General features: G+C 40.1%; 1 protein-coding gene across 12 annotated transcripts in view; it reads left to right on the forward strand.

The window, feature by feature from the left end:
• LOC140480581 (protein FAM53A-like) overlaps positions 1–26,820 on the forward strand; it is a 106,883-nt gene that overhangs the window by 23,014 nt on the left and 57,049 nt on the right. For 11 of the 12 annotated variants that reach the window (XM_072575699.1, XM_072575624.1, XM_072575659.1 and 8 more), the window contains 3 exons: positions 491–743; positions 12,769–12,823; positions 24,375–25,186. In XM_072575699.1, coding sequence (XP_072431800.1) covers positions 591–743; positions 12,769–12,823; positions 24,375–25,186 — 1,020 coding nt within the window. In that variant the 5' untranslated portion in view covers positions 491–590. The remainder of the gene's footprint in view (positions 1–490; positions 744–12,768; positions 12,824–24,374; positions 25,187–26,820) is intronic. The other variant, XM_072575727.1, reaches the window with a different exon arrangement.

Raw genomic sequence — 26,820 nt, forward strand, 5'->3', positions numbered from 1 at the left:
TAGAATGGGTAAAGTGAGTAAGCACTTAAATTTGTGTTTTTTTTGAAGTACAGTTACACTTAAGTGGAAGAACTGCTCCATAGATTTGTTTCCTTTTGAAGATTCTAGTTCCTACTCCATAAAAATGAAACTACGTATTTAAGTACTGGATTCAGTTTGAGTAGTTCTGTTTTGCATTTCTATCTTAGTGACATCCTTTTCGAGTGTCATGATTAGGTTCAACCAGCACTGAGACTGTAGCTTGAATAAAGTTTTTTGTGGGATTGTTTTCTTGCTCTAAACACTTTCCTGTTTTGGATATGATGGGGATTGATGGTACTGTGGAGATGGGTGAAGAAAGTGACAACCTTGCACATTGGCCTATCTGTCATGGCAGCAAAGTTGGAATAGTTTCCTAACTCTAATTTTCGGTCTTTTAAAATAAAAAAAATTGGAATAAAACCATTATTTTATTGTTGGATTTATGATTTGTTGAAATTGATTTTGACAGATGATTAAATGTGCCAAAGGAAATGTTGGCTCGTGAGCACTGAACTACCATGGAGGTCTGTGATTGAGAACAGAGATGCAGCACGGCAACCAGGGAATGCATGGGGAATATTGAAACAGCACATAAAGAACATCCAATGCTCGTTAGTGAGAGCAGTGGAAAAGGAACAACTACCATGGTAACGTTAATCACAGAAAAATTGCAGAATCAGAGCCTGGAAGACATCACTTGCAAGGCCTACAGTATTAATGTGGTGAGAACTTAATGAACCTTTTTTGGTAAATTTGAGAGACTTGAATACAGCTCTCCTCGTCCTTGTTACTGCTTTGGGTTGCATCTTACTATATTTTTCTTGATGCTAATTTTAGGCATAATCGTGATGAAAGCAAATAGGGCAATCCTTTCGTGTCAAACATTTATCATACTTTGAGCTAAATGATAACTAAGCATCAACTGTGCAACATCCCTGCTTCCATCAGCACTTAATTCTTGTGTCCAGTGGTTGAGCAACTAAATTGTTGGCTGGTCTTGCAAGTTTTATCATTGTACCCTTCCTGAAGGGAATAATGTGCTACCAATGAGGAATGGCAATTAGTCATTCATCCTGTAAAAACTTCATTGGAAATTATTTTTTCAGGCCATCCTTTCCAAATTTTGAAAGTCTGTGCACTCCTTCCATAGTTATACTAACCACAACATTAAGCTTATTGACATGCTTGCTTATGGATCAGTTTTTGTTTGAGCTTGTTGTACATCACAATTCTGCCCTCTTCACTTGGAATTCATTCATCCACCTTCTGATGTCACTTCAGCTGTGCAATATGCATGTCCTACACATTCTTTAAGCTTTTCTCTGTGTTACACATTATTCACAAAAGTAAGGCACTGAAGGAGGCCATGCGACCCAACATTACAATAACCTCATGTTGATCTCCTATCTTTTCTTCACTAGCTGTTTCCATCAAAATAATTATCCAGTGTTTTCTTGAATGCTTCAATATGAAGGCAAGCTGTCTGTTTGCATTCTCATCCAAACACTTCTGCCATCACTGAATTGTGATGCTGCTCCTATCAGAGCAGAAACATATGACCACCTGTCCAGCTGAGATAAGACTACAATCTGAGAAGTTGAGGACATGGCCCTCCGTTTAAATGTCACATGGTGCCAGCTGGCACTCCAGTTTTTGCCTTTATGGGGAGTTGTACTTTTTAAAATTATGTTAAATGATTATCTGTGTTGAACACTGCAAATTAGGGGGAGCACACTGATGACATGCTTGTTTCTGGTTGTATTAGTCTGTTTTGTGGCAGCTCACATGTCTTATCAACAGATTCATTTGTCTAATATGAACCAATATTGCACTTCTAATGGACTATTAGATGTTGTGAACTTTAATATAGTTTGTTGCACAAGTAATGCACATCTGATTATCAAAGTATTTTTGAGATGAGATATTGGGTTGCATGTTACCCTTAATGGCGGACATTGTTTCGCATTCGATATGCGCACAGTTGCCCAAAGATTTTTCATGAGCATGTGTATGGCAATCTGGGACACATAGCGGGTCATTTCAATGTCATGTCTTCTCCAGTGGGTCTGGGACTTTTGTAGAAGGCAATTGAAACATGTTTCATTGATATGTTTCAATTTTTGTAACAACATACAAAAATCCTAAACCAGTAAGATCTAATTTAAACACAATATGCTATCACTTGCCAAAAGTGAAATAGGGGAAAAATGGCATTGAAAGCTGAGAAGGAGAGAAAATGCTGGGCCAAAATAATTTTCTTGCCTTTTTAAATTTTCCAAAAATTAAAATCTAAAAGCTCGGCGTTCTTCACTGTCAGTGTAGTGACTTTATAGTCACTATGACTTGCCACACCATTTTAAAAAGCATCACTTTCATTTGAGTGAGCAAATCACAACCTTTTCAACATGTTTACTGGGTAAATACTGCACCTTCAAACCGTTTGTTTTCATTCCACACCTCTGAAGTACCAGCATAATCAAAGCTCAAAAAGACAGAGCAGCTTCCCGGATTTTGGTATTTTATTCCACGTGTGCAGGCAGAAAGTTGCAGTTCAATGTACTCTAATAACCATGAGTGCAGGCAGCCTCACTGCAGATCCAACTATAAAGTCCTGGGTATTCCTGATGAAGGGCTTTTGCCCGAAATGTCGATTTTCCTGCTCCTCGGATGCTGCCTGAACTGCTGTGCTTTTTCAGCATCACTCTATTCCAGAATCTGGTTTCCAGTGTCTGCAGTCATTGTTTTTACCTTATTGAGCAAATGTTGCCTTAAAATGCAAATTTACAAAACTGAAATCCTCCACTTTTTAAGCTGACACCTGGGATGGCAGAATTGTATACGAAGAAACTGGATTGGTTAGGTCTTCATTTGTTCACTGAATTTAAGAATGAGAGAGGGATATCTCAAGAGAATATAAAAGTCTAATATGACTAGACACAATAAAATGCAGGAAGGAGTCTAGAACTTGGAGTCAGTCGTATATGGGGTAGGCCATTTAGGACTGAAAGCAGGAGAAACTTCTTTACCCAGAGTGGTGAGCCTGTGGAATTCTCTGCTGCAGAAAGCAATTAAGATCAAGTTATAGTTCAGCAGGACAGAATATCAAAGCACAAAAAGGTTTTTAACACTTTGATTCTTTACCTCATCTATTAGTTGTGCATGAAACTTGTTTTCAATTTCTTAGATGTGGTCAGTGTGAATTATTGTGGTGTTATCTCACCCCACCAAGTTAAAATTTGTACCCATCTCTTCATTCAGGTTTCTTAACTGTATACAGTGTCTTAATCAAAATTACAAATTATAACATTTGACTTCATCTGAATACTTATGATTCTTTTCCACTGCCTTTCACAATAACTGAAAATAACTTCAATTCTGTAATGCCCTTCCTGATGCATGAAGGCGTTTTACAACGAAAAAAGGTTTTTTGCAAGGTTAGTCACTATGGTGATGTGGATAACCTAGTTACCAATTTTGCTGACAGCAAGGCTTCAGGTGATCATGACCAGCTAGTTTTTTTTGTGAAAGTGCTATTGTATTAGATAACTAGGTCAGCATGTTAAGTAGAATTTCCTGATCTTTGAAATAGTGTACTTACATTGACAGAAGAGTCTCAGCCAAAAAACAATGGCACTTCTGACAGTGTGGCACTTCCTCAATTCAGCACTTGCTATCAGCCAAGAATTTGTCCATAAGATTCCCACATGGAACTGAAATGTTCATGCTATCCGTACCATTTTCCTTCTCTGTGGTACCGTTAAATAGGATTATCTTCTCTTATCATAACCCAGTCAGAGCCATGTTATCCTTAGTAGTGGCTTCTCTTCCTGCCCTCTGGAGTGTCTCAAGCAAGTAACCTTCTTTAAACAAAGTTATTCTATTCTTGGTAATGTTACACTGTAATGGGTATAATACAATGAGAATTCAATAGTAGCCTTACTTTTTTGCATTTCAAGCACAGAAGTACAAGTCACTTAATAATTAGTGGTCTGTTGGGTCAGAGTTTGTGCTGCAGCATTGGCCAGTTTCAGGATGAAGTAATAATTAAAACCACCTTGTTGCATTGTGAATCATTTGATAACACCATGGGGCAATGGTTAGTTCTGCAAAGGAAACACCAGTTTATATTATTTTTAATTGTCAGGATTGAAACAGAAACAAGCTGACTTATAATTAAAGGTTTCACTAAACTGAATAGTAATTGCATGGAACAGTAGTGAAACTGTCTAAGATTAGAAGAAAAGGGAGTAATGCTGCTGAACAGCTGCAGTGAGGAAAACTAAAGTTTTATATAAAGCAGTTACATTGTCCATATATGGTTTTAATTTTTACTTCTACATAATTAGGTAATGCAAATTTGTACAGATAGCTGTGTGGAGAGTGAGCAATTAGAAACTGGTTGGTTGGTATTCAGTTTAATGTACTTTGAAAATGTTAGTCTTCAGACCTCCAGCTTAGAGTTGTACCCCAGTGCTCAGTAAACCACCAAATTGCATCTCAAATGCATACTGAAATACTTCTACTGCACTTAATAAATTTGCTTTATTTCATTTAAGGACCTCATTGATTTCAGTAAAAGTAAACTTTAGCCAATATGTTTTCCTCATCTACATGTCCTTTGGTGATATGATCCTCTGATTAATTCACCCTTCACATGCATGCACAACATCCAGTTGTTTTTTTGCAGTTTCATAATCTGTTACCTCTACCAGCCTGCTTGCCTGATAACTAGTCTTTGAATGAGTCACATTTCCTCCTCCAGTTTATATTTAAGGACTGAAGTCAATTAACTTTGTTTTGGGCTCTCTCCTAAACGCCATATCTTTGTCTCCGATTTTTTTCCTTTCTAGTAACTGTCAGTTTTAGCCAAACTCCTTGGAATCTGTGACCATGGTGAGTTTTTAATTCCTGTAGCTGCTTTAATGAAGATGTGTAATTCCACTTCTGCATCTTTGTTCTTTTGGTTTTGATTTTATTGTTGTAAGTAGTGAAAAGTTTTGTTTTGTGTGCAGTACAGACAGATCATAATATAGAAGGACACATAGGTAATAGGGTGTTTAGACAGCTCTATGCCTTTAGTTCAGACTCTCTCTACTGTTGAAACCTTCATTCTTGTCTTTGTCACCTTCAGGTGTGACTGTACTCAGACTTCCCTGGTTAGCCTGTCATCCCTTCATACTCCATAAATTTCAAATCCATAAACTCAACTCCTCTACTTTTATCAATCCATCTCCACCCACAATTGACACTGGCTCCCAATCTCCTAGCCTAAAATTTCAAGGGTTTTTGTCTTAAATTGCCCCGTGGCCTTACTTTGTAATTCTAAGCCACCTACTCGTGCATATCCTATTTGTATTTTAGACTCTCACGAAAGTACTCCTTTACCCCAACATTGGCCATTTTTTTACTCCTTTACCCCAATGTTGGTCATATTTTATCCCAGCATGTCCCAACCTCTGGAATCCCCACAAGCCCCATCACCTTTCCACTTCTTAGTCAAGATCTTCCTTGAAACCCATCTTTGCCTCAATCCTCAAGTCCCACCCTCCTAATATTATCATGTCGTGACAATCATGCTTTTTTCTTCTTACACTCCAAAGTGCCTTATGACACATTTTTTCTGTTAAAAGCACTATATAAATACAAGCTGCTCTCATAGTTGGCTCTTTCACAACAGTGACCTGTTACAATCAATTTATATTTGCTCAAAGTCGTAATGCGTTCTCAAAAAATTAGCCCCATTTGTTCTGTATCTGAAAGTGTCTGAAAAGAGCATTGTCGCACCAGATTATAGGAACACATTTCTGGAATTGCCTTTCTACCTAAAAGAGCAAACTTGAAAGAACTAGCTTGCACTGTTCATATTAATGAAGTGTGGTACCTGTAAGAGGTGCAGCTGCTGAAACTCAGCGCAATCAGCTTTTTTTGTGGGATTAAAGGAGAGTCAAATGTCAGTTTTTGGTTTTGTACTGAATTTCCACAACTGTAAGATCCTTTCTGTTAGATTTGGATTTGTGATTTTTTTGGTAAAGATTATATTGCGTGCACTTTTAATTTGTTCAGTTTGAATGCTCTATTCATCATGGATATTTGATTCATGTCAGGAAACATTATGTAATGCTCAGCTGATCTCTGGATATGTTAAGGCTGGCCAGGGTATATTTATTGCTTGTTCTGGAGAATCTTGACAAGGTCGTGGTGAGCTGCTTTCTCTGACTCCTGCAGTGAGTTTTGAGAAGACTTGTAGTTCAGGTTGAGGTTCTGCGTGTAGGTTTGCTCACTGAACTGGATGGTTCATTTCCAGACATTTTGTCACCCTACGAGGTAACATCTTCAGTGGACCTCGCCTGGAGGCTCATTGAAGATGTTACCTAGTAGGGTGACGAAACATCTGGAAATGAACCTTCCAGCTCGGCGAGCAAACCGACACCCACTCCTGCAGTCCCTGTGGTGGCGTGCTCTCACTCTAAGTTGTGATTTGTAGGATATTATTGTGCCCATATTAAAAGAATAGTGAGATACATGAAAGTCAGGAATGTGAGAGACTTTGACAATGCTTTCAAGTTCTTGATGTTACCAGAACATTGCTGTCACTAACACTGTGGTGAAACAAGCTACAATTGAAGTAACCTGGGTGAAATCTTGTAGATGTGTCTTTTGCTAGGTGATTTGTAGGGAATGATTGGCATGAAAGGCCACCAGAACATTGAGCTCATCTAGCAGAACCACTTTGCTCCACATCATTTTTGTAGCTTTCATCTAGACATGGAGCAGCTCAACTAGATCTCTAAGTTGGACACACTTGATAATGCTGAGGTATTTGTGTGTAATTTTTCTTGGCAAATTGAATGTTTGTTGATTTAAAGCTATATTTGGACACGTGCAATTGATAAAAGACCGAGCTAATGTGGTGCGTCATGAGGCATCTTATGTTGCAATTTTGGCACAGTTGATGCTGTGAATTCACTTAGGTTTAACAATACCATCATGTTTGTGCCCACTATGATTAAACAAACCCCAGCAAAATGTGAGCTTACATTGCTGTTGGATCTGAAGAATGTGATGCCTTTATTATAAGGAGCTGGTAACTCTCAGAAGCCTACATATTTGCAGTTGATCATATGCTTGCAGTGTAAAAACATGTAGAAATCAATTCTCTAACTTTTAATGGTATACTCATTCAACAATTGTTATCATCCCTGCCACCTTGGACCTTGTTTCCAAAAATAAAACTTGTGTTGAAGTATTGTTCTTTATTTTGAGTGTGCAGTTGCAGTATGCTCCTGACACATAAACTTACTGCCATCTGTGAAGTGCAATTGCACCTATGATACTTGCATAATAAATTGTAAATTAGGAGTAAGGTTGTAGAAAAGACAGCTGCAATTGTCATCAATCTGCAAATGTGTGGTAGTAGAGTCCCTAGGTTTCAATCAAAAGGAGGCTGGTGAATTATCAAACAAGATTGCGCTACCAATGTATGGAGACCATTTAAGTCACCTGGAAATGCTGACTTGTAAATAAATTTACAACTGTTTTCTGGAACTTGCAACTAATTTAAAGTTTAATATAATAAATTATTTTGGTCTGCTTGCTTGATTCCCGCTTAGACTGATTTTTGGGACAGCAGACCATTTTTGCCACATTTAATCAAGTGGGACACTTTCGCATTTGACTGCAAAGCACCACCCAGGTGAGGTTGCCTGTTAATGTAGCCTTTCTTAAAACATTTTTTTAAATTTAAAAGCTGAGGTTATTACACTGCCACTGCAAACTTCTCAATGACTCAAACATCTATAAATTCAGTAGCTTGCATTTATATAGTACCTTTTAAACATGCCAAGGTTCCTTTTGAGCCAAAGGAGTGAGGCAGGGAACTAACAGCTTTGCTATAGCACTGAAGAAATCATACTGAATTTGTAGTGTTAACTCTGTTTCTCTGTCCCCACATGCTACCATACCGGAGTTTCTCTAGCACTTCCTTGTTTTTATACCAGAGTTTGGCTTTAAGGATACACCTCTTAGAGGGTGGAACTAGTGTTGATTTGTAATCTTGAAGCATCCACCTCTTTAGCAGAACAGCAATGCATGATGTTTTGTATGGTAGGGTTTTTATTCTCAGTACATCCTCAGACTTGCTGTGAGCAGTGTCATGTGTTAGTTGCCAGTAATTTTTATATAACCAGTAACTCTAGTGATATTTCCTAACCATTTTCTCGTTCTGTTACATTGCAATAAAAAGGAAATAAAGAAGCCCACTGAAAATGTTACCTGGTAGGGTAACAAAATGACTGGAAATGAACCTTGCAGCTCAGTGAGCAAACCTATATCTAAAATCTCAACCTGAGCTACAAATCTTCTCAAACCTCGCTAGGAATAAACTGTATTCACCTTAACACCGGATATCTTTGCAGCTTAAAGATAATTCTCATTGAGCAAGTGACAAAAATTTATTTTTGAGTGTACTTCTGTTTTGGCATCAGCAGTATGATGGTCTTTTTTTTTGGGGGGGGGGGGGGGGCGGGGAGGGGGCGGGTGGTTATCACTTTTAACTTGGTATTAAAGTCCATGTCTTGCAACTAGGGCTATCATGGGGTCTGGAGGAAAACTTCATGTACGTATTTGAAGCCATTTTTGCCCCACTAAAACCTGTGGTTACAAAGTACGTGATTAACCTGATAATTTTGTGTTGCTTTCTTTGGTATCGTTTGTATAATTTTTAAATCATTGTTCAGAAATTTTAACTTGGAGTCCAGAATAGCCATTTATTCCCCCCAATGAAAGTCCCATAAACTTCCGAGTTTACTAAAATAGAAAAATATGACTAAGCTGAAAAGAACTATCATTTTTGTCATTTTCAAGCAAGTGATCTGATTTGGAATGAGAAGAGACAAGCCAAATATGAAGGATTTTATTGCAGACAGTCTAAAGGAAACTCAGTTGTTTCATTGGCAGCCACAGTATGATTTTTGCTTTATACAGTGAGAAGCTAGTCTGCAGACTTCAGATTAAAATAGATTAGCAATGAGCAAATTCTGCATTGTGGAGTGACTGCATTGTTACTGTGATAATTTAGTAGAAGTTTGCAGAAGTTCAAGTGTGAACTGGTTGGAAGTTTAGAAGTCTGGTTTTAGGGTTTTGACAAATTTGCTGCACAAACATCTTTGCTAAAGCTGACAAATAATATTTTGTTGGCTTGTGGAAATTGAAGGTAGTCAGTGAAAATGAAAGATTAATGTTTGATTTCTTTTCATAAACGTCACTGTATTGAATAGCAGATAGCCATGTAAATGTAGTGATAGAGAAATTGTTTATTTTTCAAATATTTTCTTGGAATTTACCCAAAACATTTTTGACTGGAGCTCATTGATTTGGTGATGTAAAAGTGGACTTTGCCAAAGTCGCTAAAATTCTAAGATATTACTTTTGGGCAGAGAAATTGCTTGCTTGCTTTGTTCAGTGGAATAAACGATGACTTGAAGACTTGAATTTATCAAGTAACCACCCCACTTTTATTCAAAAAGAAAGCTGTTCTTTTATTACACATATTGCAATTTCTAAAATGTCTTTGCATATACGAAATAGATTAACTTTGGGTTATTGTAGACCATGTTTTTAAATATGGCATAGTAACCACCTATATGCTCTGTGACAACAGGCGTAGTGGTCACTAGCCTAGTAATTCAGACTCTCAAGCCAGTGTTCTGGACATGTGGGTTTGATTCCCATCATAGCAGGTGCTGATGTTTAAATCCATAAAAATCTGGAATAGAGTTGACCTAACCATGATTGTAGAACCAAATTTATTGATTGTTGGAAAAACCCATCTGGTTCCATAATATCCATTAGGGAAGAAAATCTACTGTCCTTAGTTTGTCTGGCCTGCATGTAACTCCAGACTCTCAGCAATAGGTTGACACTTAACTGCACCTTGGGCAATAAATTCAGGCCCAACCAGCAGGTGTCCATATCCCACAGGCGAATGCAAAGAAACAATTTTTCAGTGCCAAAACATTTAATTATCTGACAACCTTGAAGTTGAACTTCTGCACATTACAGCTTCGGTCAAGCATTTTAGCCCAAACATTATACTGTTCAAGCACCACCAGAGTCTTTGTAACTGTGTGCACAGACCTCTACAAAACTTATTCTTCATCCAAATAAGTTATCCTAAATGTTGACTTCCCCATTTTGCCTTTTATCTATTCATTCATTGAATGAGCATTGGCAAGGTCCACATTGATTGCCCATCTGTAACTGTCCCTGGAGATGGGCTGGCGCATTTGTCCTCTAGGTTGTAATATGGCTTTATGACCTGTATTTTGAAGTTTGTTGCTGAATCAGACTGTCTTGAAGCTAAACTTCATAACAGATTTGTGTGGCCTTAAACATTGTTCCAATCTCTTGATTTTCTGTCGTGTTCAGGATTGGTTAATTTAGATAACTTCTGTTCTTAGTCTAAATATTAGAAATCTGTAATATATTCTTGCTTGATATCTAACATATAGAAAAATGTTTTCTCGTTATCCATTTATGGATTTAAAAAACTGCAGCACTTTTTGAAAGTGACTGAAACATTAAGTTTGTCAAACTTCTATAGTACAGCATTCCTGCACAGCAATATGGAGACTTGGTTTCCATGTTTCTCACCTTTTCCTCTAGTCTCATTAGCTTTGCTAGCTATTTAATATACCAACTCAGTTTAGAAACAGGATTGATTTTAGATTAGATTTATATTACAGTGTGGAAATAGGCCCTTCGGCCTAACAAGTCCACACCGACCTGCCGAAGCGCAACCCACCCATACCCCTACATTTGCCCCTTACCGAACACTACGGGCAATTTAGCATGGCCAATTCACCTGACCTGCACAACTTTGGACTGTGGGAGGAAACCCACGCAGACACGGGAGAACGTGCAAACTCCACACAGACAGTTGCCTGAGGTGGGAATTGAACCCCGGTCTCCGGCGCTGTGAGGCAGCAATGCTAACCACTGTGCCACCGTGCTGCCCACTAATTGAGTTCTTGCTGTTCAAAAAAAAAGCTTTGCCTTTGAAATTAAACTGTCTTACAATAAACACAGGAATCTGTGTTGGAAATATTGTACTAGCACTGGAAGTTTCAGAGTTGAGCCATAGTTGATCATAGGTCTGAGAGTTTGCAGTAACATTTTAAAACTCTGAAGTGCGATTTGTGAAAAACCCACGTAATTGCTATCTGCTTTTCACTTGTAAGCTGATTATTAAGAATGAAACTTATTAAGGTAAAATTGATCATAGAGCAATGTATCTTTTATGTCATGGATGTATATAAATAGGTTCTAACTTTTGCCTAGCAAGCTATTCTTAATTTTAGTGTGAAATGTATGGCTTGATTTTCTTTTAAGATGGGCAGAAAATGCAGCCCTTAACTCTTAAACGTGCAACTTAGGCAAGGTGTCTGTCTGTCTTTCTTTCTCCCTCAATCTCACTCGCTCTCTCCCTCCCCTGCTCCCTCCTCTTTCCCCCACACCCCCTTCCTGCTCCCCTCTTCCCTTCTCCTCTTTCCCCACCCCCCCAATACTTAGTCCCTTAATACTTAAATTATCCACCACAAATGTAACTGATCTAGCATTTATTGCTGTTTGTGGAAGGGTTTCAAGCATTCCACCATTCTGTGCGTGGAAATGCTTAGTTATATCTCTTCTGGACCATTTGGCCTTAACCTCATTTGTAATTTATGAGAATTTTCATATTGTGATGGAGTGTTTGGAAGGTCCTTTTATGCTGTAATGGACTTTTTAAAAAAAAAGTGGACAAAATAGTTTAAATGCTGAAGTCTGGTTGTTTTGACGCTGATAACTGATGTACTCGGTGTTCGTCTTGTTTTTAATATTTGCTGAGTCAAAGACTCTGACTCATCTGAGTCAAAGACTCTGTCTATATGTTCCATACATTTTATGTTTTGTTAATTTGATTGGGTAGATTTATTTTAGCTTCGAAGATTTGTGAATTGAAGTTGTCCTGTTGGACTTTGTGCTCACATACTGTCATAAAAAGTCCTATTAACTGTACAAATAACCCCTACTGAACTTTATATAGAAACCTGTTGGCTCTATATCCTTTGACCTGCAGGATCTAATGCACTTGACAGCACTGTCCTTTGTAAACAGTATTACTCAAAGTTGTTTGTTTAGTCCTTGCACGAATCCTCTTGAAAGAGGAAATCACTAAACTATATGTTTTGTGTTCTTAAAGGTTTTTCCAAAAATAAGTACTAATAATTACAATAAACACTCTGGATAGTATTCTGCTTGGTTTATATTTGGAACAAGCCACAACTGCACAAAATGGGTCAAGGTTAATTTTGTGAACTCTAGTCCATGTTGTATACTATTGATAAGATCAGGATTGGAAGCTTTCAAGGAATATAGGGATATATGGTTTACTTGTGACTTTTGAATACTGACAACTATTCCAAACAAAATTCTAAAGATGAATTTTTGGATGTTGATCCTGATTGAAGTGGCCTTTTCAAAATCTTGTATAATCTCTTGACACGGAGACTAAGTTTCTAACTGGAATCGTTTTACGCTGTTTCAGCTGTTCAAGTAACCTTCAGATTGTTCATAGAATATACCTTTGTGACAAACCTGAAACTGTATGGATACCTGTTCCAAGCTTCAACTTTGGTCTTTATTGTCACTGACTTTTGCACCATGTTTGCCTCTGTGGTGTTGAATATTTTTTCTTTTGGTTGATTTCAGCGCTCCACTGAGAAACTGAATGAAAGTGGCAGTTTGTTTCCATATGAAATTGATGGTAAGTTCCTTTTGCCTTTTCTCCCAGATGGCTCCTTAGAGTAAAAATAGTGACGGAATTCTACTTCAGAAACTGACAATTATTTGCTGCATGCGGTACTGGAGCACCGTAACTTTCAATGAAAATCGTCGAGTAAACAATAATGCTGCTTGGGTTGTCCAGCCATTTGGTTGAATCATGATTGCTACTAATCTCATTTCTACTCTCCCCTCCCCCATCCGATACCTACTAATATTATCTTCTAGATAAATTTCTATCAGTTTACAGCTTGCATTAATGTAGGAATTTAAACTGCTGAATCAGACAATATTTAGCAAGAGAAGATACTTGAATAAGTGGCTTGAAGTTGCCTTGGCTGTTTTAAAGAGTGCCTTTAAAAGGAGTGAGGTAGAGAGGCGAGGTAATATAAAGTTACACAACGTTCTCCCTAAAAGGAGAAGACACAGTAAATGCATTTCTCAATTTACTGTTTGAGCCTTGAAGTCATTATGAATGTCTAATCCTCAAAGATAATACATTTTTGCAGAATCCATTTGGAATCTGACCAGTTTTGCATACCTCAGCTCCACCCCATCTTCTGTATTCCAAACAGTTTTGAAAAAGAGGCCAGGATCCCGTTGCCTTAGGATCTGTTACTTGCACTAGTTTTCAAAAAGAAAAGGACTTGGATTTTCTTTTGGCATCTTTCATGATGTCAATTGTCAAGAGTGCTACAGACCCAGTGGCAACTCTTGAAGTATTTTGTCTGTGTCAAATGAGAAATGTGGCAGCTAATTATCACAATTTCCACGGTGATATAATGAGAAGATCTCTTTGTAATGTTGAGGTAATATGGATCAGAGCATGTGATAATTTCACTGCTGCTTTTCAGTATCCCATGAGTTCTTTAATGGGGCAGTCAGGGCCTGAGTTTAATGTGCCATATGAAAAGAAATGCAGTGCTCCCTTGACTCTGTATCACATTAGTGTCTGGGCTTGCATGTGGAAGCCTTTTGAAGTGGAATGAAACCACAGCCCCTAACTGACATAGTTGTGATTTGTGTGAATAAATATGTAAATTGTTTTTCTTCTCTAACTGCTACACTCTTGACAGTAATAAAATATTAATATTACATATGAAATGTCTTTCTCCAGTCTAAAGTGGGTAGGGTAAGATTGAGCACCATGTGCCAATGAGTCTGGCCCACTCATTTAGATTCTTTCCTCCTGTAACTTCTTCCATCATCTATGCAACTTACACTGCTGCCTAAGTAAATATATTGTGCGAACTTTGTCTGGTTCTGTTCCTTCATCAGTCATTAATATATATGTCATGAAGAGCTGGCAGCTGCCCTCCTGAAAAACAAACACTTCACACTTCATATGGTTGGAATTGGAGGTGTGGTTTTTTGTTTTTTGTCGACTTCATCTGAATAACCTTCTGAACTCCCCTATCCACAATGCCAGTGACTACTTTTTAAAACAAAAATACTGAGTCAGGCATGAATTGCCCTTCTCAAACCATGCTTGCATCTCTTTGGTAAGTTGATAAGAGTCCAAATATTTCACCATTCTGCCTCTGACCGAACTCTTCTGTGGAAAGCAAACTTGATCAATTAGTGTTCTATTTCATAACTGAAAAGAGGGTCTTTCATAAGGCCATGGTATTTTCAGTATTACATGCTTAGGACCATAGCTAAATTTACTGAAGTTATTGGTAACTGCAATATATATTTTTATTGCAGGTTGTTAGCCACATAGATTTGTTTTTAATTGCCATTTTGTAAGGAAATCTACTTTAATGTTTAATACTCACTAAAATTTAGTGTATGGCAACTAGGTTCTGCAGTGGATTCCTCACGGGTGAATTTCATGTTTGAATTCAAGATTGTGAATCTTTGGGATACACTGTCAGTTGTTTTTGATAATGTTAAAGGTGGATACTAATTGGATATGGATAGTATATAAGATGGAGTTGGGATAGAAAATCACTAATAATGTTGAATGATAGAGTACACTCAAAGGGCTTATGCCAGCTTCTCCCAATGTATTTGAATATAAGAGGCTGAGGAGTACAGGTAGATAAACCTTTATCCGAAATCCGAAAAGCTCCAAAGTCCGGAGGTTGTTTTGTGAAGTTTTTTTTTCCTCATTTACAAGGTTGTTTGGCGTGCAAACGGTTAACCCAACTCCACACCCACTTGATGCGTGTCACTCAGATGTAACGTGTGAGGGCGTGACCCAGTACTGGCAGGCCTCAATTTTGTTTCAGGGCCCATTTTACACTCAGTAAGTCTGTTATACGGAAGGATTTTTTAAAAACTTCACCATCAAACTGCCACTTACTCTAAAATTTGAAAAATTCTGAATTCCGAAAACCAGCTGGTCCTGAGCATTTCCGATAAAGGATTGTGCACCTGTACATTAAAACAAAATTGTGTATCAAAGTCTTCCTTTTAAACAAGTAATCAGAGCACAGTGAGAACATTTTTAAAAGTTGCTTCTCAAATTGACATGTGAAACTTCAGCCTTTTTAATACTGGTTTTAAAAATCTCCAATTCAATTTTAAGCACCAGAGGTTGTTCATTTCTTGCCCTCCGTCACTAAATGATGGTTAAAATGGTTTATTTAGGAATGTGCTACATAAAGTATTTTGAGTGTAAATGCACATAAATTTATGCTACATCTGCATACGTGCCTGGGCATAGTTATAATTGGCAGTTGTTGATTAGTCATCAAATCCAATTTGAATAATCTCAAATTTTCCTCAAGATTAAATCAATATTGCATTTTCTAAATTTAATCAGCTATATTAATGTATTTTGTAGGTTAATAACATCTTGCTGTGCTTTGTAAACATTCATTTGATCAAATGTTGAATTTTGCAGCTTTTGTTTGGGTTCTTAAGTGAGCTGTTGCTGTTTCCTCTGCCCTAACGATTCTAGATGCCAGTGACATTCACTTAAAAATCAGCATGATGTCTTGCATCTCCTGAAGCAGAACCTTGTTATATATTGGATATGTGTGAGCAATAGCAATATTTTCATCTCTTGATCTTCTAATGGGAGGAAGTCTACAGGACTATATAAAGTAAATTAGAACTATAGAAAAGTTGCAGCACAGAAAGAGGCTATTCAACCCATCATATTTGCATTAGATTAAAACAAAGTATCTTCTAATACTACATTCCAGCACCTGGTCAATATCCTTGCAGGTTACAGCAACTGAGTTGAAGGTTTCCAAATGGGGAGAAAATTCAGAAATCTGACGTGCAAAGCAACTTGCGAGCCCTAGTCCAGTTTTCTCTGAAGGTAACCTTGCAGGTTGAGTCGGTAGTTAGGAAGGCAAATACAATGTTGTCATTCATCTCTAGAGTACATAGAACAATACAGCGTGGTACAGGCCCTTTGGCCCTCGATGTAGTGCCGATCCAAGCCCACCTAACCTACACTAGCCCACTATCCACCATATGCCTATCCAATGCACATTTAAATGCCCATAAAGAGGGAGAGTCCACCACTGCTACTGGCTGGGCATTCCATAAACTCACGACTCGCTGAGTAAAGAATCTACCCCTAACATCTGTCCTATACCTACCACCCCTTAATTTAAAGCTATGCCCCCTCGTAATAGCTGACTCCATACGTGGAAAAAGGTTCTCATGGTCAACCCTATCTAAACCCCTAATCATCTTGTACACCTGTATCAAGTCACCCCTAAACCTCCTTTTCTCCAATGAAAACAGCTCCAAGTGCCTCCGCCTTTCCTCATACGATCTTCCTACCATATCAGGCAACATCCTGGAAAACCTCCTCTGCACCCGTTCCAGTGCCTCCACATCCTTCCTATAGTATGGCGACCAAAACTGCACACAATACTCCAGATGCGGCCGCACCAGAGTCTTATACAACTGCAACATGACCTCAGGACTCCGGAACTCAATTCCTCTACCAATAAAAGCCAGTATGCCATATGCCTCCTTCACCGCACTATTTACCTGGGTGGCAACTTTGAGATTTGTGTACATGGACACCAAGATCCCTCTGCTCATCCACACTACCAAGTATCCGACCATTAGCCCAGTACCCCATCTTTTTGTTACTCATACCAAAGTGAATCACCTCACACTTACCCACATTGAACTCCATTTGCCACCTTACTGCCCAGCTCTGCAACTTATCTATATCCCGCTGTAACCTGCCACATCCTTCTTCGCTGTCCACAACTCCACCGACTTTCGTGCCATCCGCAAACTTGCTCACCCAACCTTCTAGCACCTCCTCCAGGTCATTTATAAAAATGACAAACAGCAATGGTCCCAAAACAGATCCTTGCAGAACACCGCTAGTAACTGCACTCCAAGATGAACTTTTACCATCAATTACTACCCTCTGTCTTCTTCCAGCCAGCCAATTCCTAATCCAAACCTCCAACTCACCCTCAATGCCATACCTCCGTATTTTTTGCAGTAGCCTACCATGGGGCACCTTATCACACGCCTTACTAAAATCCATATACAACACATCTACGGCTTTACCCTCGTCCACCTCCTTAGTCACCTTCTCAAAGAATTCAATAAGGTTTGAGAGACACGACCTGCCCTTCACAAAACTCTGCTGACTATCCTTGATCACATTATTCCTATCCAAATGTTCATAAGTCCTATCCCTTACAATTCTCTCTAAGACTTTGCCCACAACAGAAGTGAGAGTCACTGGCCTATAGTTACTAGGGTTATCCCTACTCCCCTTCTTGAAGAAGGGAACCACATTTGCTATCCTCCAGTCTTCTGGCACTATTCCTGTAGACAACGAGGACATAAAAATCAAGGCCAATGGCTCTGCAATCTCCTCCCTTGCTTCCCAGAGAATCCTAGTATATATGCCATCAGGCCCAGGGGACTTATCTATTTTCACCCTTTCCAGAATTTCCAACACCTCTTCCCTACGTACCTCAAACCGTCCATTCTAATTAATTGTGACTCAGTATTCACATTGGCAACAGTGTCCTGTTCCTGAGTGAATACTGATGAAAAGTATTTATTTAGTATCTCCCCAATCTCTTCAGCCTCCACACGCAACTTCCCACTACTATCCTTGACTGGACCTATTCCTACCCTAGTCATTCTTTTATTCCTGACATACCTATAGAAAGCCTTTAGGTTTTCCCTAAACCTACCAACTAAGGACTTTTCATGTCCCCTCCTTGCTGCTCTTAGCGCTCTCTTCAGATCCTTCCTGGCTACCTTAACACTCAATCGCCCCAATTGAACCTTCACGCCTCATCTTTACATAGGCCGCCCTCTTCCCTTTAACAAGGGATTCCAATTCCTTATTAAACCTCGGCTCCCTCACATGACCCTTTCCTCCCTGCCTGACAGGTACATATTTATCAAGGACACTCAATAGTTGCTCCTTGAACAAGCTCCACATATCAATTGCGCCCTTGCCTTGAAGCCTACTTTTCCAAGCCACGCATCCTAAGTCGTGCCTCACCGCATCATAATTTCCCTGCCCCCAGCTATAACTCTTACCCTGCAGTGCACACTTATCCCTCTCCATCACTAGAGTAAAAGTCACCGAATTGTGGTCACTGTCCCTAAAGTGCTCACCTACCTCCAATTTTAACACCTGGCCTGGTTCGTTACCCAGAACCAAATCCAGTATGGCCTCACCATACTAAAATATTAAAGCAGGGATGTACTTCTGAGGCTTTATAAGGCTATGGTCAGACAGCATTTAGAGTATTGTGAGCAATTTTCAGCCCCATACCTCAGGAAAGATGTTTTGGCCCTGGAGTGGGTCCAGAATGATCCCAGGAATGAAACGAATGTTCGAGGACTCTGGGACTGAACTCTAGTTCAGAAGGATGGGAGGGAGGGATCTAATTGAAACTTACAGAATACCGCATAGCCCTACTGAATGGGCATTGGGAAGATCTCTCTGTTGGCAGGAGAGATGAGGCCCTGAGGATCCAGCTTTAGAGTACATAGAGCATAGAAAGGTACAGCACAGAACAGACCGTTTGACCCATGATGTTGTGCCGAGGTTTAATCCTAATGTAAAATATAATAACTTAACCCAAGCACCCCTCAACTCACTGCTCTGTGTGCCTATCCAGCAGTCACTTAAATGTCCCTAAGGACTCTGCTTCTACTACTACCACCACCACCACCGGCAACGCATTGCATGCATTCACAACTCTCTGCGTAAAGAACCTACCTCCTCTATACCTTCCCCTAATATCTTTAAAGCTGACCCCTCATACCCATCAATCCTACCCTGGGGAAAAGTCTCTGGCTATTGACTCTATATATTCCTCTCATTATCTTGTGTACCTCGATCAGGTTTTCTTTCCTCCTCCTCCTCTCCAGAGGGAGAAGTCTGTGCTTTTTCAACCTTCCTTCATAAGGCAAGCCCTGCAATACAGGCAGCATCCTGGTAACCCTTCTTTGCACCCTCTCCAAAGCCTCTGTATCTTTCCTATAGTAGGGTGACCAGAACTGGACACAATATTCCAAGTGTGGTCTCATCAGGGACTTGTAGAGCTGCAGCAAAACCTTGCGGCTCTTAAACTCTATTCCCCCTGTTAATGAAAGCCAAAAAACCATTTGCTTTCTTAACAATCCCATCCACTTGGATGGCAACTTTGAGGGGTCTATGTACTTGCACATCCAGATCCCTCTGTTCTTCCACTCTGCCAAGAATCCTGACTTGAACCCGAATGCTGAATATAGGATTAACCCTTCCAAAATGCATCACTTCACATTTATCCAGTTTGAACTCCATCTGCCATTTCTCCGCCCAGCTCTGCATACTGTCTATGTCGCGCTGCGGCCTGCAATAGCCCTCGATACTATCAATGGCACCTCCAACCTTTGTGTCATCTGAACATTTACTAACCCACCCCTCGACCACCTCATCCAAGTCGTTTATAAAAACTAAGAGCAGAGGCCCAAGAGCAGAGCCCTGCGGGACCCCACTCAACACTGACCTCCAGGCAGAATACCTTCCATCTACAACCACACTCTCTGCCTTCTGTCAGCCCGCCAAAAAGGGAACACCTTTTAGAACGGAGATAAGGAGAACCTTCTTCAGCCAGAGAGTGGGAATCTTGTGGAATTCATTGCCACAGAAGGCTGTGGAGACCAAGTCATTGAGTAGATTTAAAACAGGTAGCTAAGTTCTTGATTACCGTAACCTTTGATCCCTTTGGCAAAAATGTAGAAAGTGGGGTTGAAAAACCATTAGCCGTGATTGAATGTGAAGCACACTCGATGGGCCGAATGGGCTAATTTATGCTCCTATGTTTTATGGTCTTATGCTTCAGTCACTAAACTGAGCAATGAATTCCAGAAACCCCACAACCTTATGGGTGATCGTTTTCCCCTCTTTTTTTTTTTCTTTAGTCCTTCTGTCAATCACCTTTTAAGTTTGTATCCCTGCTAATGATCTCTGCATGGGGAGAGAGGTCTCCCTTGTCCACTCTACGTAAGTCACCTCACTATTTTGTGTACCTCAATTAAGCCATTTCTCGACTTCCAATTCTGGGGAAAATCATCCTTGCTTATCCAACTTTAGTCAGTTTTCAAGTCATTGGCAAAATTGCGTATGGATTAATTGCATTGCATTTGTTTTTCAGTACCACACCTTAATCTGTTAGTCTTTGACAGGTATAGTTCGTTTGTCAAAATAGTGTAGAAGATTATCAGTGATTCAATATAATGGAAGAGCACATTGCATTTCATACCTAGTGATACAGTCAGGCCAGTGACTGTAATGGACGAAGAGCTGAGGATGTGTGTCCAAATCTCACTGCTGCAACTTGCAACATTGCATTAAATAATCTACTAATCTTGAGTTAATGGGAAGAAAGTGGTGACCATTTCATTCACAAAAGGATCTGCTTTAATTGTCTTGGTGCACATCTAGTCAATGTAGGTGATCCTTAAGTTGCCTGAAATTGAGCAGGCCATACAGATGCACAAAATACATTATTTTCATTTTTGAAAACATTTTTGAGACTTGATAGTTATTGTTATACTTCTGAAGTTAAGCAAGTAAGAACTGAGCCCAAGAAAATCCTCAACTTCTTGAGCCATCTAGTTTTGTTTTCTATGATACTAGGGGATATAAGCGAGGAATTAGTATTGAACAGATATAGTCAGTGTTTTGGTTTGGATCACATAGCTGTGAATGATTAACTGGCGTAGTAGCTATGTCAGTGGATTAGTAGTCTAGAGATGTGGATGAATGACTGAGCTTTAACCTTTCTGGAGTTGAAATTTGATTAATAAAATGGAGCAGGCTGCAAGAGCAAAATGGCTGCTTACTATTCCTGATTCATAAGTTCTTATAAATTTTGAATTTTAAAACTGAGTTTTTTGGTTATTGTTGTTAAAGCCCATCTGGTTTACTCATACCCTTGCCCATTTTGGCATTTATGCCGTTCCTAACTGAGCAAAGTGGTTGACTCGTAACTGTCATCTGCCATGTTACACAGCAACTCACCGTAGTATATCAAACTGTTGCAGAGAATTAGAAAGGTGACTCATCCCTGCCTTTGTAAGGATGGGCAATAAATACAGGCCAGTAATGTGCACATTATCTGAATACCTGTAGTTTGAAAACAAACTAATTAGTTGGCTTTAAAGTGGGAATTTCCTTGAATTTGTCAGTGTTGATTTCAAAAGTACTCAAAGTTCACTACGTTGTACGTTATGGCCATAAACCAAATCCAGCTTAAAGGTGTACAGTACTACTTTAAAGACCTTTCTCTTGTCTCATTTTTCCAATTTTGGTTCTAATATTATCAAATGCAAAGAACTTAAAGGTCAATTTTCTATAAAATGTGCTTCACTTCGATTGAATTTCTGCCCTCTGGTCAAGCTCCAGTTTTGAGTGGGTAGTAGCAATATACATCAGGGAAAGATGTAAATGGCAAACATTTTTCTTGAATTAGAGTAAATTACCTTTCTCATGAGCTGAATGGAATAAACATCGAAGTTTCATGAACTTTGTTTGATCTTTTATGATTCTATTCAGTATCAAATACTTGAGACTCAGCTCCAAGTAATCCAAAATCTGTTTAAAATTCATAAACTCTCCAGAAGTTGCCTTTATTTAAAAACAATAATTGTGTAGAAATCAGTTATATCTGAGGATCAGAGTAGATGGGAAGGACAGTCTAGTTATCGTAGTGTAATTAACCTCCCTGAAGTATAGACTGTGCCTTGATTTCAGCATTGTCTTTCCATTGTATGAATGTAGAATCATAACATTTTACAGAAGTAGGTCGCTTGACCTATAGTATCTGAACTGGCTCCTAAAAGAACTAGCCACATTCTTCTACCCTGTCTCCATCGTCCTATAAATTAATCCCTTCCAAATAGATATCCAGCTCACTGTTGAAATTTCCTATAGAATCATACATCCATTTTACTAGGCATCTCATTCTAAAGAGGTAAAAACAATGACTGCAGATGCTGGAAACCAGATTCTGGATTAGTGGTGCTGAGAGCACAGCAGTTCAGGCAGCATCCAAGTAGCTTCGAAATAGACGTTTCGGGCAAAAGCCCTTCATCAGGAATAAAGGCAGTGAGCCTGAAGCGTGGAGAGATAAGCTAGAGGAGGGTGGGGGTGGGGGGAGAGTAGCATAGAGTACAATGGCTGAGTGGGGGAGGGGATGAAGGTGATAGGTCAGGGAGGAGAGGGTGGAGTGGATAGGTGGAAAAGGAGATAGGCAGGTAGGACAAGTCATGGGAACAGTTACTAAGCTGGAAGTTTAGAACGAGGGTGAGGTGGGGCAAGGGGAAATGAGGAAACTGTTGAAGTCCACATTGATGCCCTGAGGTTGAAGTGTTCCGAGGCGGAAGATGAGGCGTTCTTCCTCCAGGCGTCTGGTGGTGAGGGAGCGGCGGTGAAGGAGGCCCAGGACCTCCATGTCCTCTGCAGAGTGGGAGGGGGAGTTGAAATGTTGGGCCACGGGGCGGTGTGGTGGATTGGTGCGGGTGTTCCGGAGATGTTCCCTAAAGCGCTTTGCTAGGAGGCGCCCAGTCTCCCCAATGTAGAGGAGACCGCATCGGGAGCAACGGATACAATAAATGATATTAGTGGATGTGCAAGGCTCCTTTAGGGCCTTGGATCGAGGTGAGGGAGGAGGTGTGGGCGCAGGTTTTACAGTTCCTGCGGTGGCAGGGGCAAGTGCCAGGATTGGAGGGTGGGTTGTTTGGGGGCGTGGACCTGACCAGGTAGTCGTGGAGGGAACGGTCTTTGCGGACACACCCTCCAATCCTAGCACTTTCCCCTGCCACCGCAGGAACTGTAAAACCTGCGCCCACACCACCTCCCTTACCTCTATCCAAGGCCCTAAAGGAGCCTTCCACATCCATCAAAGTTTCACCTGCACATCCACTAATATCATTTATTGTATCCGTTGCTCCCGATGCGGTCTCCTCGACATTGGGGAGACTGGGCGCCTCCTAGCAGAGCGCTTTAGGGAACATCTCCGGGACACCCGTACCAATCAACCAAACCGCCCCGTGGCCCAACATTTCAACTCCCCCTCCCACTCTGCCGAGGACATGGAGGTCCTGGGCCGCCTCCACTGCTGCTCCCTCACCACCAGACGCCTGGAGGAAGAACGCCTCATCTTCCGCCTCGGAACACTTCAACCCCAGGGCATCAATGTGGACTTCAACAGTTTCCTCATTTCCCCTTCCCCCACCTCACCCTAGTTCTAAACTTCCAGCTCAGTAACTGTCCCCATGACTTGTCCGTACTTGTCCTACCTGCCTATCTCCTTTTCCACCTATCCACTCCACCCTCTCCTCCTTGACCTATCACCTTCATCCCTTCCCCCACTCACCCATTGTACTCTATGCTACTCTCTCCCCACCCCCACCCTCCTCTAGTTTATCTCTCCACGCTTCAGGCTCACTGCCTTTATTCCTGATGAAGGGCTTTTGCCTGAAACGTCGATTTTGAAGCTACTTAGATGCTGCCTGAACTGCTGTGCTCTTCCAGCACCACTAATCCAGAATCTCATTCTAAATCCTAGTAATTAAATAAAGATGCTACTCTTCATCTCACTTCTACTGCTCTTTATGACAATCCTGAAATTGTAACCCCAAGTTGCTGACAGTAGTCTTTTAAAGTCATTCACAGGACACGGACATCGTTTTAGGCCAGCACTAATTACATTGGCCATTGCTGAATAATGATGTAATTTGAATGCTGAGTTCCTTCATTATCTTGAAGTATAAACAGCTGATTTATTTCATCCTAAAGGCATAACTTATGTCACAGCCTTTGTATGTTGTTGAAAATGGGCCATTAGGTATGTCAGGGTTGGTAGAAAATAAATGGACTTTGTTGGCTACAGTTTGACTTAATTTAAAAATGTATAATTAACCTGTATTCGGAGCTTTGTCATTCTAGTTTTAATATTTATGTAAGAGTATGGTGCAGTGAGACCATTCCTGTTGTGTTCTGTGCATATGAATAGTTTATCATTTGAGTTTGTTATTCATGATCAGAGAGAAATTGACTGTTTTTCACTTTTTCCGAACAGAAGAAAGTCCATGGACACTTGTAAACCGGACGTGCTCAACTAAAGCCGAGACAAACCGCAGTGTGGCTTTTCCTTTTTCAACGTGCACATTTAACCATAACCTGGCTGACCATGTTGGGTTGCAATGGCAAATCAACACAAATAAAGCCTCTGTTTCCGGCTGGATCAGTGAGTTGAGTCTCAGCGAGAACTCGAGTACACCTTTGGCCCCACCCACGAAACGACATTGCAGGTCTCTTTCGGAGCCTGATGAATTATCCCGGTGCCGATCTCCTTGGAAACCCTGTAGTTCCAAGGTCTGGACTCCTGTGTCAAAGCGGCGGTGCAACAGCGGTGGTAGTGCAACCTTGCAGCGCTGCAACAGCCATGGAAGTGCCACACTGCAGAGGAGCACGAGTATCAATCTGCTCCAACAGACCAGTAAACATGCATTATCACTCAACAACAGTATATTTAATGTCACCAGCTTCAATACTTCACCAGTACCAAGGCCGTCATCTGCCAGCAGTGGATTTGTAGACAGTAGTGAGGGAAGTACATCAAGTGTACGTTGGAACTCTGCAGGTCCATTTGACTTTAACCCAAGACGGCGGCTGTCACTTTCACAGGAACACATTACAGAGACGACAAACCTCTTGCCTTCAGCAAACAGCACTCCCACTTCCACGCCTGAGCTGAGTCGTCGACAGGGATTGCTGCGATGTCGCTCACAACCTTGTGTGCTGAATGAAAGGAAATGTGGGCTCAAGCGAAGGCGTGAGGAAGATGTCAGGTGGACACGACCATCTTTGGACTTCCTGAAGATGACACGGGTGAGTTGGATAAAGAATCCTCTTGGTTCTGAGAGGATTTAGCAAAAAATAATTTTTGCACAGGTACTTTGAAATATTGTAGGGACAACGCATTAATATTCTTGAAGGGCAGTGAAGATGGAAATTTGGGCAGTCAAAAGTATGGACACTTCAGTACTTTAGTCCATTTATAAATTGTTAAATGGGCTAGTTTAATGTTTGTCTTTTCACTAGGATCTAGTTTTACAAATTTGCGAAGACTTAAACATTGTGATCTTTCACACTCCACTTCTCTCCCCGCCCCCCCCCCCCCCCCCACGCCTCCTTGAATATTTCACGTTTGGTCAAATCTGTTTGAGAAATTTTTTATGGTATTTGTATATTGACATTTGATAAAGATTCGAAAAATTTTGAAATTAAGGTAGGAAGATCACCGCAGACGAAGAATGTAAAAACTGTCATGGTGCTTAGGTTTTAACTATTCAATCATTTTGAGGGCAGCATTATATGGTCCAGAAAATCCTTTTAATGGACCAATGTGAGAGACATTTAGCTGAAATGCACAACAACTGTGCAGGGTTGCATCTGAATTCCCAGGTGTGGTGATTTGCCATACATCCTACTATTCCCTGTCAGATTGAACAAGAAAGTTTCATCTCTGGCAAGGTGATCGGGATAGTTGGATATTGTTTTTACCATTCCTCATGAGTCCATGTCCAGTCTGGAGATAAGTTGTAGCATAGTCTGGATCGTTCATCGACTGAGTAACTGGGGCCAAATGACAATTGGTTCTTTTCTGTACATCTTACAAAGTGGACAGTTTTGGCATCTTTGAGATTTTCTCTCAAGATTTTTAATGCAACATTTCTGTTTGATCTTAGACCTCAATGTTTTTGAAGTGGTGGTAGATGATGAGACCAATTAGTGTCTTGAATCCTGTTATTATTTTCATGAACCAGTTTTGTATGGGCCATATTTAATCCCAGTGAACACACTATTCTCCCACCGAGTTGCAGAGAGCTAATGCTAAATTACTCAATATTTGCATGTTAGCTCCTCAGGTTGAGCTTGACCCTTTTTGGATGTATTTTATACTTTGGGATTCTATTAGCAAACTGACTTCTAGTGGGTAGCTGCAATGGTTTTTGTTCTTGGAACAATCTTTAGCTTGGCCATTAGATCTATATGTTGCCTGTCAAACATGCACAAAATTATTTTTATCTTTAGCGAGTTTTGAGGGATTTGTAGCTAGAGTTGAGGTTGTGGATGTAGATTTGCTCACTGAGCTGGAAGGTTTTCAAACATTTCGTCACTATACTAGGCTCACTGATACCTAGTATGGTGATGAAACATCTGGAAACAAACCTTCCAGCTCATTGAGCAAACCTATTTTTATATTTGCCTGTTATCATTCTTGAAGTAGCAACAGAGATCTTCAACAGTACTGACCACAATTTGTGATTTTTAATAGATTCTGCTCACGTAAGGCAGCTAAAAGCCAGCCCCTAGTGCCAAAAATCATTAACTTCAACTAGAATTTTTAGGTAATTTGAAACATGGTCTACAAAATGTTAAGTCAGGGCATACTGTAGGGAATGTTACATTTTAATCAGAATTTTTGATCTTCCCATAGAGTAGACTGCTAGCAATGTTCT

This window comes from Chiloscyllium punctatum, chromosome 1 (genome assembly GCF_047496795.1).
Source record: "Chiloscyllium punctatum isolate Juve2018m chromosome 1, sChiPun1.3, whole genome shotgun sequence".
In the NCBI taxonomy this organism is placed as follows: domain Eukaryota; kingdom Metazoa; phylum Chordata; class Chondrichthyes; order Orectolobiformes; family Hemiscylliidae; genus Chiloscyllium; species Chiloscyllium punctatum.